Raw genomic sequence first — 15,573 nt, forward strand, 5'->3', positions numbered from 1 at the left:
AGCGAGATGTTTCCTTCTGCAGGGTAGGCACAGAGCGAGCAGGAATGTACCTTTTCATGCCATGTGTATTTTTAGTCCTAGGTCTGGCTTCTCACACATGCAGGAACCACAGTGTAACGCTGAAGTGTTGCCTTTTCAAATAGATGATGCAGATTATCCAAACTGATAACATTTGGTGGTTCCTGGGTCTGAGCCTTCGGTATGTGCAGTTTTACATTTAATAAAGCAGTGCTGGGAAAAGCTGGTAACTCCAGGTTGGTGGGTGTTTTAAAAGCAACCACAGATGAAAAACAAACTTAAAGAGATGTGATTGAAAGGTCCTTGCTCTGAGGTTAGGAAATATGAGATTAAATCCAGTCTGAAAAGGTTTAATTTGACCATGCTGTGTGCGTGCCCCGTGTGCTGTTCCATGGTCACACTGCCAGTTTTCTACCAAACCTCATGGTCACCCCCTGCCCTGCTGTGTCCCAGGTGAATGATGCTGCCTTAACAAGCTGGTCAATATTTTGTGTTCTCTCATTGGTAAAAGTCTCTTGTGTTGATTTGGAGTAACACCAGCATTTGTAAAACAAAGGTAAAAACTTACCCCAAACCAACCAGCCAAAACCCCACAACAACCCAAACCCCACAACAGGGAGAGTATCTAAGACACAGAGGCTGCTGAGATGGACGTGCCTATGTTATTCTATTCTGTTAGTGTTTGTTGCTCCAGTTATTGCAAATAAACCCTCTAGTTGCCAGTGGTGTATCTATATCTAGATTTTATTTTATTTTTTAATCAAACCACTCTTTTGATTTTCTTAATTACTTGGTACACAGCTCACAGTGTTTCTCCTTCATTTATGCAGATTGAAATCTCTTTTCCCCCATCTGGGACTCTTGTATCAGCTGTCATCCATTTGTGATTACAGTCCTCCAGGCTTTTTTCAGGGACTGGTGTCCATGTATCAGAGGGGACCTGTGGCAGTGGTGCCGTGCTCCAGCAAGTCCACATCCTTAAATAAGTTGTAGAGGGAATGAAAGGGAATCGTGCTCTCGGTGGTGTCAGGATCTGAGCGTTATCCGAAGGGCATTTGAGTTTTCTTTCTGTTCAGCATGTGCTGGGAAAGGATCGTGAGGCAGCACGGGCAGGGGGTGAATTGGTGATGAGAGATGTGGTATCCAACAGTGTTTTCCAAGCATGGAGGGACCTTTTCCCACCCCAGCAGCAATTCCCTGCCCCTGCTTCAAGAAGCCGTCGCACAGCAGGGTTCGCACGCTCCAACCTCACCACCTTTTCTTGGGAGCACTGTGGGAAAGCTCCTCTTTGGCTTGTACATCCAGCTGGTGAGGGACTTCACAACAGCACTTCTGGAGGGTGTATTTGAGAATGGGTTATCCAAAACCTATGTGTGCAATTAAAAATCACGTGTTTACCCAGAGCCAGCACTGGTGGCTCAGCTCTGAGGCCGAGGGTTTGCTGGTGTCGCTGGGGAGAGGAGCAGGTTTTGCACACTGGAGCATCCCATCCTGCAAGCTGAAGCACTGCAGCAGGATGTTCACCTATATATTTTTTTAAGGAAAAAGAACAAAAGAAAAAAAAGAAACAAACCAGAACAATGCAAAGGGAAAGCACCAGCAAGAGAACAGTATGTTCTTTGTAATGCTTTTTCTTCGGGGACATCTATTGCTGGCAATAAGATTAAATCACTGAAACCTTCCCTGAAGCTACATCTGCCACTGCCTACATTTTCCAACCTCAGTAATAAACTAACATTTGCCATTGTTCCTTTCTTCTGGATTTCATTTCTTACAGATTTAACCAGCACTATTTACCACAAGGCATTCAGCTCTTGCTTAAAGCCGAGGTCTATGCCAAGTCCCTAAAAATATTCATAGCTCTAAAGAATCTGGTTTTAAATAATACCATTAAAAGTAGACGATATTAATACAACAGTTCACACTGAGTTCATGTGCTGCTGATGCCAATGTATAAAAATGATGGAAGAAGCTCTAGACAAGACTACCCTGAAGTGGGAAACAAAATCCTTTGTACCTTTTTACTGGCTCTTGATTACAGGAGTCATTTTCTTATCCCAAAATACTGGAAATTTTGAAAATCTGTGTTACAGTCTTGCTTCTCCTGACTTGGAGTGCTGTATTTTTTAACTGTGGAGCTGGTGGGGAGTGTGGGGTGGGTCATGGTGGCCAGTTTGGGGGTGTTCGGGATCAGGATTCATGCCACTGCCTTCTTCCCACAGGATGCCATAGTGATCCATGAAGTTTATGAGGAGGGGGCCGCAGCCCGAGATGGCAGACTTTGGGCTGGCGATCAGATTCTGGAGGTAAAATCTCTTTCTCTCTGTCTGTGCCTGGTTGTGGAGGCTTGTTTTCAGTTCAACAGAGGTCCCTTGTAGGTTGAATAGGATCCATTCTCGAGGCTTCCCTTCTGTCACTAAGAACGTCCTGAAAAATTCATATTTCCTTATATATTCATATAAACTGAAGGTACAAATTGAGAATACATTAAATTTAATTGAGCAAGGCAGTTCTTGAATTACATAGTTCAGCTGTCATGTCCAATAGCTTAGTATTATTCATCTCTTTAATCTTTCATTCGGAAGCATGCGCTCCTAACGCCGCTCCAGTATCTCTGCTCTGCCTGAAATCCAAACATTGAGCTGGGATAACGTGGGGTGAGGAGGAGAGGGTGGCTGTAGCATCCCTGCCAGCTTCTCTCCCAGTACGCCTCCCAGCATCCCTGTGAGCATCCCTCCCAGCATCCCTGCAGAAGCTACCAGCTCCCCCAGGCCATGCTTCATCCAGCTGGGGAATGGTTGCTGTGAATAAATCTGGTGTTTTTCCCCCAGACAAGCACAGAAAAGGTGGAGGGAAAGGGTTAAGGGAGAAGTGTTGGTCTGCAAATGAAACTTTCGTCAGGCAGGGGTTCAGCGCAGCTGCTTTGCAGCTCTGCTGTCAGCTCAGGACAAATTCCCAGCATGGCCATTAAGGCCTCGGTGTGTAGGGTTAAGAAAATAGCAAGGGGTACTTAGGGAGTTGTCTTTACAGCTCTTGCACTGCAAATATTTTTGTTAGTGTTGAGGCCGAATGTTGTTTTGGTTTTATAAATAACGGTTTATTAACAGAGCATGATAATTAGGGGGGTAAGAGTGGGGCGGGTTAATTAATTCTTCTCTGGCCAAACAGGAAAGTGCTGATGTTTGTGGGCCATAATACTGTTATTATTTCAGCTTTTAAAAGCTGTGTTCATCAAAAAGATGACTGAATTGGTTTCAGATTAGTGTGATAAAGCACACATAGATGCCTGTGTCGAGGAAAGAGTTTCAATGCATTTATAAATAAATGTGTGCAGGATTGGTACTAAAGAATGTAATTTCTGTAGATTAGTCTTAATTACCTGAGTGTAAAATTAAGTATGATTGTAACTTTGCATATATCTTAATGAAAAATTACGGATGATTAGAATTTTGTTTCTCTAGAAATTCTGAGAAATATTTTCACTGCCTTAAAACTTCTGGAAGTGGATTAACATTTGTGGTTACTCTGCTACAGTTCATGCTACTTCCTAAAGAGACTTCAAAAATGCCTAAGTATTGATATGTTTTGGTATGAAGAAATAAAAGATGATTTTGTTGACAGAATATTGGCAAACACCTTAAAGGGCATCTGTGGATCAGGCTTGGAAAAATTAGGAGATTTAAGTTTCAAGTTGCAATAGGGGTTTTTTTTAATACTGTAACATTGAAGCAGAACTTCTTGTTCTGCCTGACATTACTAAAATGCTGAAACCTTCTCAGGTTATGGTAAGAGAAGTGTAGCTGGGTGCTCCAGGAGCAGTCTGGTGTGCCATCTATTGGAAAAAATGGAAAATCACCATTTAATGCATCCTGCCTGGGATTCTCTGTGGCCATTTATTTGTTGGTGTTTCTGATTCCTTCTGTTTTCATCTTGACAATGTTAGGGAGCTGGGGGAGAAGGAACCTGAGTACTGAGATACACAGGGAGCTCAAAGGACCATATCCCACTTTGTGTAGTTGGAGAAAAAAGCACTGCTTGAGGCTGCAAAGGTTTGAGGTTTAAAAAGAAGGGAAGAACACCCAAAACTTCCAAGCCCAAATGTTCTGATTGTTGGGATTCACCCCAGGCAGTGGCACAAAGCTCCGAGCTCACACTCCGTAGGAAACCCAGGAGCTCGGCCCTCTGGAAATGGGAGCACTCAATTAGAACACCAAGGGGTGTCAAATTGATAAATCTGTGCTGTCACCCCCGGGTAGGGTGTGATGAAAAGATCATTTATCCACGTCATTTGGAAAGCAAACACTGATTATTCCAGGTGAATGGGATCGATCTGCGGAACGCCAGCCACGAGGAAGCGATCACTGCGCTGCGGCAGACGCCCCAGAAGGTGCAGCTGGTGGTTTACAGGAATGAAGCACATTACAAGGATGAGGAAAACCTGGAGATTTTCTCTGTAGATATCCAAAAGAAAACGGGCCGAGGACTGGGGCTCAGCATAGCTGGGAAACGGTAAGAGCGTCTCTGATCCAACACTGCTTCCAGTGGGAAATATTTGGGATTAAATGGACTATGAAAGAAAAGGCAAACTGCATAAGGAGCAGAATTTTGTATCTGAATATCTTCCAGGATGCAATGGGGCCGTGGTTCTGGTTCCTATGTCAGAACAACAGACCTGAGCAGTGGAGGCTGCTGCTGCCCAGGAGGGCTCCGGGCACAGAGCAGGAATCCCACCTGGAGAGAGTGTGGGACATGCAGAACTGGGGGCTCACTCTTCTGTGGCATCAGTGTAGCTGTTTCTCAGGGCTTTGAAGGCCCTAAGCATGGCTTTTCTGATTTCTAAACTGGGGGATAAACCTACCCTACCTCTTTCCAGGATGTGCCTTTGCAGATGGGAGTTGTGAGTTAGGTGGAGCTCGTGCTCGGTTCAAAGGGACCGAGGTCAGTGGAAGGTGAGAGGCTGAGTTAGACGCAAACCCTGAGCAGTTCAAAGTGACTGTGCCACGCTGCAGAGAGCAGCTTACAGAGCAGAACCTGAGATACAGAATCACTGGGATTGGAAAAGCCCTCCAAAGCCATTGAGTCCAACTTTTGACCGATGTCACCCAGCCCAGAGCTCTGAGTGCCATGTCCAGTCCTTCTTTGGACACCTTCAGGGATGGGGACTCCACCACTCCCTGGGGAGCCTCTTCCAATGTCTGACCACCCTTTCCACGAAGAAATTCTTCCTGATATCCAACCCAAATCTCTCCTAGCACAACTTGAGGCCGTTTCCTCTTGTCCTGTCCCAGCTCCACCCTCCAGTCAGAGAGCAATACAGTGGGAGGTAACAGCAGCCTAATAAAATGTGACTTTTTTCTGATACATCTCTGAACCACTGCTATTAGATCACTCAAACCAGAGCACTGATAGTTTTAGTCTTCCTTTGCTAAAAGAGATTTATGGCATAACACTTGTTCGGTGTTGGAGTTGCCCTCCTGTATTGCCAAAAATAATTTACTTTTGCAATTACAAAGCGCCGTGTCATTATCCTGACTGCCTATGGTCAGGAGAGTTTCTGCAACAGTTTTTGGGTAGCAGTGTTTAACCCAGGTGTTGTGAGCAGATTGTGGGGTGGGTAATTAATTTAGATTATGTAAATTACCCTGCAGATGGTAATCGCAGTCTCCAGCCCTCCTGCCTTTGCTTCTGTGCTGAACTTCTTGTGCTATTCCTGAATCCTTCAGAGTGGGGATCCCCTCCTTAGGGGGAGCCCAATTTCTGAGGTCTGTTAAATGATACCCAGGTATAATTCAGGGTGGGAAGTGCTGTGTCCTTCGGGTGAAGGATAAAAAATGCCAGATCTTGTCATTGCAGCTGGCACCAGCTCACACCACGGAATCACAGGATCATTTAGGTTGGAAAAGCCTTCCAAGATCATTGAGTCCAGCCTTTAACCTAACACTGCCAAGTCCACCACTAAACCACGTCCTACCGGGAGACAGTTTAACTCCATCATAGACCAAACCTTGGACTTCTATTCATATAAATGGTGTTTTCCATACATCTTTATGTATCACACAGTCAGAATTAGCAGTTCAAGGGGAAAGACAGCATTAAATATTAGCAAAACGTGCTGTGGTTTTAAAACTCATCGATTTTTTTACACAGCTGAATGGGGTGTAAAACTGGTTCTTCCTCTGCTCACAGGTTTCTTTTAATGTCTCTTAAATGCAAGTAATCTAAATTGGTCTCCCAAAGAATATTGGATTGTGTAATTAGCCATATGCTTCTTGCATTGTTAGAAATGGAAGTGGAGTGTTTATCTCTGACATTGTTAAAGGAGGAGCTGCAGACCTAGATGGAAGATTAATTCAAGGAGATCAGATTTTGTCTGTAAATGGGGAGGATATGAGAAATGCCTCACAAGAGACTGTTGCCACTATACTTAAGGTGAGTACAGAATACATTTTGAGATATTGAATTGCAGTTACTGACACTGTGCAAGCTAATTATCCTGAAGTGCTATTTACCATACATGGGACAGCTCTATCTGATTACTGAGACAAGAATTTCATTTGAAATAACTGGGAGCTTCATTTAAAGTCTCTTCTCCGTGTATTCCTAGGAATTGGATGATATGAAGCAGGAACACAAAGACACATTTAGTATTTAGGCATTTATTTGAAAATGCAGTTGTGTATCTCATGTGTTAGAAAAATACTTGGAAACGGGAGAGGCAACACAGACCAGAACTGAAATAAATCTTTGGCTTTGCTGTACTGACCTGCAGGGATAAAATGACAGCTTAAATTTGTTCCTGTGCACAGCTTTCCATCTTCCAGGAGTAATTTTACTCGGAAATTCTGGGAGAAGTTGCCTTTTTCTGTGGCAGATCAGGCTGGGGGAAAGGGCAGGGGTGGGATGGCCACGAGTGCCTGTGGATGCTGAAGACCCATTTCTATTCCAGGCTGCATCTGGTTCCAGGGCTTTCCCCCTGCCATCCCCACCAATGTTTCTGTGCATGATTTCTTTCATTCTGGAAGGGAAAGGTTAATTATTTCCTTGCTTTTTCCATTTAGGGTTGGTGCTTTGCCAAAAGTTTACCTATTTAAGAATTGGGAATCGGAGGTACGAGGGTATTTTGTTAAGTTGGATCCATATGGGTTAAATTCACCCTTTTCTGCAGCATTTTTCCTCTGAAGTGTTTTTCAAATGTCTGCTAAAGAATTTGGGGCTTTTTGTTTATTTTTCCTGAGTAAATTGGCCATCAGTGTGCAAGAGGGAGATCCATACTAAATTCAGCAACCAGGAGAAACCTTCAGGACAAGCCTAAATCGATTTCACTTTTTGTATTGTCTAAATACAAATGTTCGTGTTTTGAGCATTCCTTGTGGTTTTCTTCACGGGCTTGTGGTGCTGAATATAAACATAATTCTCTCCAGGAGAGCATGAAATATTATATGTCTACTTAAATTGTACATTGTGGGCTGTGTTTTTTTTTTCCAAGTGTGCCCAAGGCCTGGTGCATCTTGAACTTGGGAGACTGAGAGCTGGGTCATGGCTGTCATCACGGAAAACATCCCAAAACAGTCAGGTTAGTGAGAAATTCCTCTGTTTAAAGTGGAGCTGTGAAGGGCAGAGCCCGGGGATGGTGCACAGATGTGCTCATGAAGCTCATCCTTCCACAGACACTGCTGAGGGTGGGGAACCAAATATTTTATCCCCATAATTTTCTGTGCTGAACTGCAGCTGAAATGCTGATTGAGCAGAAGAGCTGGTTAATGTATTTATTGTCGGAACGTCTTCCCAAGGGACACAAAAAAAATCTGTAAAATCTTTCTCAAATGATGATGCCCAGAAACTTCTGGTTTTCAGACCTGCAAAAACCACTTGAATGTATTTTCTGCAGCTGTTTTGTCTATCAAAATGAGCTGATGAAACCGAACTGTATCTCTGCCTATCTTACAGCAGAACCACAGGAGAGCTGCTTTCCTCTCCAAGAAAACACAGAGCAATTTCCTGCTTCACTTGCTTTTTACCTGAGGCGAGGACAATTCATTTTTCAATCAGAGCAGGGCCTTTCCCCTCTCCCTGTGCCCCCCAAGTCCGCTCAGACACCGATTCTTGGTGTTAAACCTGGAGGATTGCAGGGACAGAAACAAGGCACAGTGACTTAGAAAACTTCTCAATGGGTTTTCCTTCTGAAAATCGACTGCTTTGCCATTACACTGAAGGTGCCAATGTCTCTGAGAGAGTGATCACAGCACGGTGATGCTGTGGGGGGTTTTGGCCCCTTTCTGCCATGGGGGAGCTGCACATGAGGGGATCCAGCACTTCTAAAAGAAGGGTTTGTTTTTTGGAAACAGAGAGGAGGAGCCCTAGGAGGCTTAGGGGAGATGTGAGTTAAAGCAGGAATGTTTTTAAGGACGTCTGTAAGAGGCCTGTCCATGAACAACCCAAAAACGTGCCAAAATTATTGCAGCATGGGCGTGATTTCTTCACTTCCTAAAGGCCAGCAGTGATCCGGGCTGGCTGGAGGTGGTGAGGTACCAGGAAGGGCTAAAGCCATGTGGGAACAGCTGGGCTAAGCCCAGCTTTAAAAAGAATGGCTTTGGAGAAACATCTGCAGTGCATGCAGCAGGCGAGGAGAGATGAAGTAACAGAGGGAAATGGCACTGATTGCATTAAGTCAGCAGTCAAGTACTGCACTTTGTTTTGGCCACTGTATCAGCATGAAGCCTAAGCAAGAGCAAGGTAATCAAAAAGTGACAGCTAAAAATTATCTGCCTGGTTTTACCACGGAAAGCTCAAGCTGAAAGGGAAGCAAAATGCCATAGTATCTAACATGGGTCCAGGTGAAAATTCAGATCAAATGACATCATCCCACTTTATTGTAGCCTAAGAGGCTTTTGCAGGAACCTGGTAATTCCTGCATTTCTTTTTAAGAAATCCTAATCTCCTTGATGCAGAGTCGTTTGAGAGCCTTCATCTCACTGCTCCAAAGCGACTTGGTGATTTTGAAAACTGAATAAATGTTTCTCACCAAAACCCTTCCAAGAGCTATAAAAATCTTGGCAGATGATGCAGCAGATCAGCTTGAATGATTTGGACAACTGCAAGTGCTGCTTTAGAAGGTGCTGGCCAAGAGCATCGAGAACTTTTGTCCTCACTTGGCTTTTTTCTGGGTCGACTGCATCCCTTGAGCAGTGGAAATTGAAGCCTTGAGGTGCGGGACAGGGGTTTCTTTCATGTGCATTGCAAATGTTGTTAACTGGGCCATGAATTGGCACCCAGAGGTGGAAATCTTGCTGTGCCTGGTGTTTGTCACTGACAGCTGCACACTGGCCAGTGGGATAATGTGTCAGGGCTTTTGAGTCACCAACTGATGCCTTTGGGGGGAGAAATCTCTGCTGTGCGTGGACAAAGATGGACCAGATCTTTGTTTTGGACAAGGCAGCCCTGTTGGAAAGGTCTGGCCCTCGGTGGAACCTGTTGTTCAGATGCCCTTCCTAAATGGATAATTAGGTTTCCTCGAGGGGCAGAGTCTGAAGATAAAAGCCAGTTAAGGAGAGAGGGAAAAGGAGGGGAATGGGAAGGGCAACAGGAGCAAGCAGCTCCCTTTGGAGGCTCTCCCTGTGTCAGCTTCCACATTCTCCTGGAAATGGGAGGAGGTTCTTCGGCGAAGAGAAGGAGCAGGGACAATCACAGTGTGTTCAGCTAAAACAACAGAGATTCCTGCCAGGTGACAGGATGAGTGTCCCTGTTATCCCCTCCATGTGTGAGAGAGCAGCTGTTTGGTGTCCTCCTGGGTGCCTCGTGCATAATTTCCCCTTCTCCTGAGGTGTGGAGACACCCTGGGAGCAACTTAGAGAGGGGAACACTGTCTAGAGCTGACCTGAGCAACACAGAAGTGTGCACCTAAGGGTCTGTAGTACTGTGAGCAGCACCATAGAACCACTGAGGTTGGAAAATCCCTCCAAGACCATCAAATCCAACCATTCCTCAGCACTGCCAAGCTCACCACTAACCCCTGTCCCAAGTGCCACGTCCACACATCTGTTAAATCCCTCCAGGGATGGTGACTTCACCTCCATGGGGAGATTTTGGTCCGTTTCCCCTCCCAGAGGGGTTTGCACTTGTGTGGCCAATGTGGCATTTCCAGTGTGGCTGGCACAGAGCACAGCTGCGTCCGTCTGTTGCAGGGCCTGGTTTAAAGTTCACTTCTGGGTTTGACTCACGGGTTTTTATTTATTTTTACCTTCAGGCGAGCCAACAGAGTGTCCACAGCCACTTCCACCCCGCGCTTGCTCCCGTCCTCTCCACCTTGCAGAACTTTGTCAGCACAAAAAGGTCCTCGGCAGACACATCCCAGAGAAACTCAGGTACAAAGTGGGCAGCTGTCAGAACAGCTGAGTGTGATTTGCTTTATATTTGGGCTGCTTTAAAAGCCAAACTGAACACTTCAATCTGGTTTTCCTGCCCAGCCTCCCAGAAGACACCCCATGGATGTTTTTAAGAGCCGAACACTTTCCAGCAGATGACATTATTTTATGTCTGCTGGAGGAGTAATGGCTCCTCTATTTCAAGTGCAGAATTCCTGTGCCCTGCTATTCCCTCACGCCCTTGTCAGAGGCTTAGCACAGGCATGGTTCTCGCATTAGAAACAGTTTTCTCAGGGAATAAAGCTGCCACCACTTCATTTATATCTTTGTTACTCTTGAGTGCATGAAGGGGTGTTTTGTAATGAGAAAGTCACAATGCCCAGTTTGCAGTTTGCAGGTTTAGAGAGCATTAAATCCACGACCTGCAGTAGCCTGGGGAGAGTTCCTTCAGGAGTCGGGAATCTTTGCTCACGTCTGACCGTGAGCAGGAGGAGAAGACATTTCTTCTGCCAGTTTGCAGGCACTGGAGGAGCCTGGTGGCTTTTGGGCAGCCTTCCTTGGGCTGTGTGGACAGGCCCTGCAGCACTGGGAGGGCATGTCCTGACCATGATTTGGGGTCCCCAGGGCTGAGCTTCCCAGTGCCACGGACCTCAGCTGTCCTGGTCCTCCTGCACAGGCACACCTGCATGGATGTGGGGGAGTGCTGGTGTTGGGGGCGTAAGAATCGTGGAATTTTGGAAGAGACTAATTCTGCCAGCCTTTGGAAAGGCTCTTAAAACAGTTTCATTAAAGTTGATACAATTAGGGGTGGGTGTAGCCGAGCCTGGGACCTCACTACACCATCAGCTTGTAGGGCTGAAAACAGTTTGAGCAATGCCTCTGAAGTCCTTATTTTCCTTTCTCCTTTTTCCTTTTCTTTCCATTCTCCTCTCTCCCCTCCCCCTTTCCCAGTTTCCCCCTTCTCTTTCGCCTGTTCCTTTTCCTGTTCCCTCTTTCTCCTTCCCCCTTTCCTCTTCCCCCTTTCCTTTCCCTCTCACCTTTATTCCCTTCCCCTTTTCCTTGCCCTCTTCTTTCCCCTTTTCTTCCCCCCTTTCCTTCCCCTCTCGCCCTTATTCCCTTCTCCTTTTCCTTCTGCTTTCATCCTTATTCCCTTCCCCTTTTCTTTCCCCTTTTCCTCCCCTTTTCCAATATTTTGAGTACTTTTCAATGCCCTATGACTGGATCCACACCAGCCTGACTTCTTGCCTGTCCATTATTTTCCAACACAGCACAAACGGGAAGAGGAAATCCCTGGAACCGCACCATTCCCAGAGCCCTTTGTGCAGGGCCGCTGTGATTTAGGAATAATAAGGCAATCTTTAATTGAGTGAAGGCACAATAGGGCTGTTCTCCAGGCTGGCACAGTGCTGCTGTTGCACAGATTGTGGCTGGGCTACAATGGGAGTCACGGTGACATCGAGAGCCGGAGGGATTGCACCGCATTCATCCTTCCTCCTCCTCCTCCTCCTCGCGTGAGCAGCACTGCCTGCCTTGGCACAGGAAGGCTCCACTCCTGCTTGGTGATAACTCTGCCTAGGCAGCAAGGGACCGTTGTCACCTGACAGTGTTATCTCTTAATTATATTATCTCTTAATTACAGAAGCTAATTGTTTGTTTCTTTATTAGAAGGAGCCGATATGGGCCCAAGGACTGTGGAGATAACGAGGGTCAGTGAGTTATTTTCTATCCATTCATAAAGCCGACTCCTGTCAGTGAAGTTGTTCATTTTTGCAGCATTTCTCACAAGTCAAGCTGTATTGTTTGTGTTTGCAGTCGGATGTTGGATGTGTGCCTGTGCTTTGGGTGAGGAAATGTGTGTGTCAAACCCGTTTTCTCCCTGTTCCACAAATCAAAGGAGCCAGTTATTGCCATACCCTGAACACGGACCTCTGCGAGTTGCCCCAGCTGCAGATGTTTGGTTTTGCTTTGTTTCAGGGCCCAAATGATGCACTGGGTGTCAGCATAGCAGGAGGGAAGGGCAGTCCCTTGGGAGACATTCCCATCTTCATCGCTATGATCCAGGCCAGTGGAGTGGCTGCTCGGACACAAAGGCTCAGAGTGAGTGCTGGGGTCCTCAATATTTCCTGTTTCATCTCCCACATGTCCCTTGAAGCCTCAAGCACTTCTATGTTTGCTACCACTGATAATCTCTCACAGATTACTCTGCCTCCTTTTATATAAAAGCAAAACAAACAAACAAAAAAACCCACCCCAAAAACCAAATCTGCCCTTCTCTTCCCATCCTGGGAATAATGGTGATTGCTGCCCCTGAAAGTGATGTTAAGAGAAAGAGCTTAAATGCATTTGCAGTGGTCTTGGAATGTCTGTGTTCATCCAGGCCCAGGCAGGGCAGCAAGAGGGTCTCTGGAAACCACAGGTATTTTGGGAACTCCAGGCTGGGCATCATTTAGAGCTCAAACCAGGCAGAAACCAGATGAGAAATGAGTTGTTTGATCTTAAGGCACCTATAAAGAAACAGCAAAATAAGGCACTTGTATCAGACCCACAGCACGTGTGGGTTTCCAGGGATGGCCATGGTGAACACTTCCAATTTTGGAGAGAGTTGCAAGGAATCATGAGGATTGAAACGAACTTATTATGCAGATCCACATGCTTTGGCCCATGAGATTCATTAGGACATGCTGCTACACTCCTGCCTTGTCTCTAATGGAATTAAACAATGGCAGGGTCAAGGTCATTTTTGTGTGTAGGAAGAAGAAATCATCCAGGTTAATTGGATTAATATCAGAAGTTCCTACTCTCCTATACAAGATTCAGCATGTGCTTACATGGTCTGGAAGAATATGAACTTGTCTGCACATTCAGACACAAATGAATCCTTTCTGGACGGGAGGACAGCAGTGAAAATCTCCCTCTCTCTCTGCTTGCAAATAGAAAAAGTGAAATACAACCCATCTTTGTTTCTCTGATCGTATTGTTAGTGGTAAAAAAAATCCGTATTGTCCTTGCTCTGAAGAATGGGAAATGATCACTGGCAGTGCAGAATCCTCACAAAAGGGATCCTGCAAAAGAGAAGCATGACTATGCAGTGCCAAGTTCACCAGGAATTTTAAGCATTCTTACCTTTAATTTTCCCTAATGCTGTTAATTTTCCATTGCTGTTGTACTTTCAGGTTGGAGATCGGATTGTCAGCATTAATGGGCAACCTTTGGATGGGCTGTCTCATGCAGATGCAGTTAATCTACTAAAGAATGCTTATGGGAGCATTATCCTGCAGGTATGGTGATAAATTGAACATGCAGCTGCATCAGGGTAGATAAATGGCATTCAGGAATTAAAAAAAACCCCTGAGCATCCCTGGCACAAGGCATCTCAGAATTGCAGGGTGCTTTGCTGGTGGGAATTACACAGAACGAGAGCAAGAAATCATTTCCATTCAAAAATTCTTCATTGCCATTCATGCAGGCTGTGAGCATGGTTCTATAAAAGCATAACAAAGAGAACAAAATGACTTGTTGCCACACGTGATAAATCAACAAGCTTCCAAGTTGTGGGGTTTTTTTTTTTAATTGGAAGTTAACTAGGAACAAGAAAATGTGTGTGTGTGTGTGCTTGTGATGTAAAGAGACAGAGACCCACAGGGTGGTTTCCTTGTCCTTGAAAGAAATTCTAGCAGAATTTAGGAGAAATGATGGCATTATCACTGAGGCAGTGCTGCCTGGAATTGATTGTTCTACAGGTAAAGGATAAAAACACTCAAGAGAGAAAACAGTGCTGTCACTGCTGTGTTTCTGTGGTAGCTAAGAGGGACATCTTCTGCCACATTGCTTCTAATTGCTGCCTGCCACTGCATTGATCCAGAGTTTATTTTTATGTTTATACAAAGAAATGGGGAAAATACTTGCCAGAGAGAATTCAAAATTCTACTCGTTTGCAGAATTATTGCAACAATTGGAAAACAAGCTGAAGACACCACTAAAATCTACTCTTAACTCTCTTTATCATCCCAGCATTTTGGATTGGAACACATCCTGAGGGATTTGTGCAAGCTCCTTGCTTGTATTATGACACAAATGTGACTATAAAAAACAGGGGGAAAAAAGAAAAAAGGGAAAAAAAGAGGCAATGAAATGATAATAAACTTAGTTTTAGACTTGCTTATTCTTTGTTTTGTCTGTCCATGAACTGCTGACCTCGTGAGTGATGAGCCAGTTCCAGAGCAGATGGTGTTTTGTGTAGTTCCATTGAAGTCAGAGGAAACACACAGATTTACACCAGCTGAGGATTCTCTGTTAAATTATAGTTATCATATTGTTACTAACGTTGCGTAATTTCACTTTTCATGTCAACGGTATTCCCTGAATAGAAAATTAAAAGCTTGATGCAGAACCTAAAATTGCTCATCTTGAAAGCTGTAATACAGCTCAATATTGCTCCTCATCATGGATTTAAAAATATTCCTGATGGAGCACTCTGTCACTGGGTCGCTCACACAAACAAAGAGGTTCTTCTAGAAGTGCCACTGGGTTAAAGAGCTTCCTCTGGAAGTGTCTTTGGGTTTGTCACTTGGCTGTTTTTCTTCCACATTTTGGCTCCCTGAGCATTCTGTCTCATTAAAATGAGCTTGATGCTCTTTACAGATGATACAGGTTTATTGGGATGGAGTAGAGTCTGTTCTCCTCTATTAAAAATCTGTTCTAGGAAGGTGGGGTGTTGTACTTCAACACCTGGAGTGGTGTCAAAGCGTGGGTCTGATGGTTCCCCACCAACCACAGGTACCTCACCACCACCAAGCTGCTCTTTCTTTATCACAACAATCCAAATGGAATAATCCTATCTCTGTGATGATCGTGACTGATGTGCCATTAAGTAATTCTATTTATTATCAGGGTAGACCACTTCATGGCAAGCTGCTCTGAAAGGTCAGATAATTGTGTGCAGTGGGGTGGAAAGGCTTATTATGGGAATGTCCTGGGAAGGAGTTTGTAAATGCTGTTTGCAAATGGGAGATTAAGGTCTCAGGGGAACAATCATCCCTCTCGGCTGTTTTGATGCCTTGGTTTAATTTAATTTCTTTTCTGCAGGTGTAGTAATGAGATAAGGGGGAGCTTTTTTACAAGGTTGTTGAACTCTCATATGTTCTTGCTGCCAACTGAAGATTTTTGAATATAGATTTATTTTTGTTTTATTGAA

General features: G+C 44.8%; 1 protein-coding gene across 4 annotated transcripts in view; it reads left to right on the forward strand.

Moving 5' to 3' along the window:
- The window catches only part of PATJ (PATJ crumbs cell polarity complex component), a 140,001-nt gene that overhangs the window by 116,958 nt on the left and 7,470 nt on the right, over nt 1–15,573 (forward strand). For all 4 annotated transcript variants that reach the window (XM_032117749.1, XM_032117751.1, XM_032117750.1 and 1 more), the window contains 8 exons: nt 2,241–2,324; nt 4,334–4,527; nt 6,300–6,447; nt 7,505–7,591; nt 10,262–10,379; nt 12,045–12,085; nt 12,354–12,476; nt 13,553–13,657. In XM_032117749.1, the coding sequence (XP_031973640.1) occupies nt 2,241–2,324; nt 4,334–4,527; nt 6,300–6,447; nt 7,505–7,591; nt 10,262–10,379; nt 12,045–12,085; nt 12,354–12,476; nt 13,553–13,657 (900 nt within the window). The remainder of the gene's footprint in view (nt 1–2,240; nt 2,325–4,333; nt 4,528–6,299; nt 6,448–7,504; nt 7,592–10,261; nt 10,380–12,044; nt 12,086–12,353; nt 12,477–13,552; nt 13,658–15,573) is intronic.

This window comes from Corvus moneduloides, chromosome 9, assembly GCF_009650955.1.
Source record: "Corvus moneduloides isolate bCorMon1 chromosome 9, bCorMon1.pri, whole genome shotgun sequence".
Lineage (NCBI taxonomy): Eukaryota > Metazoa > Chordata > Aves > Passeriformes > Corvidae > Corvus > Corvus moneduloides.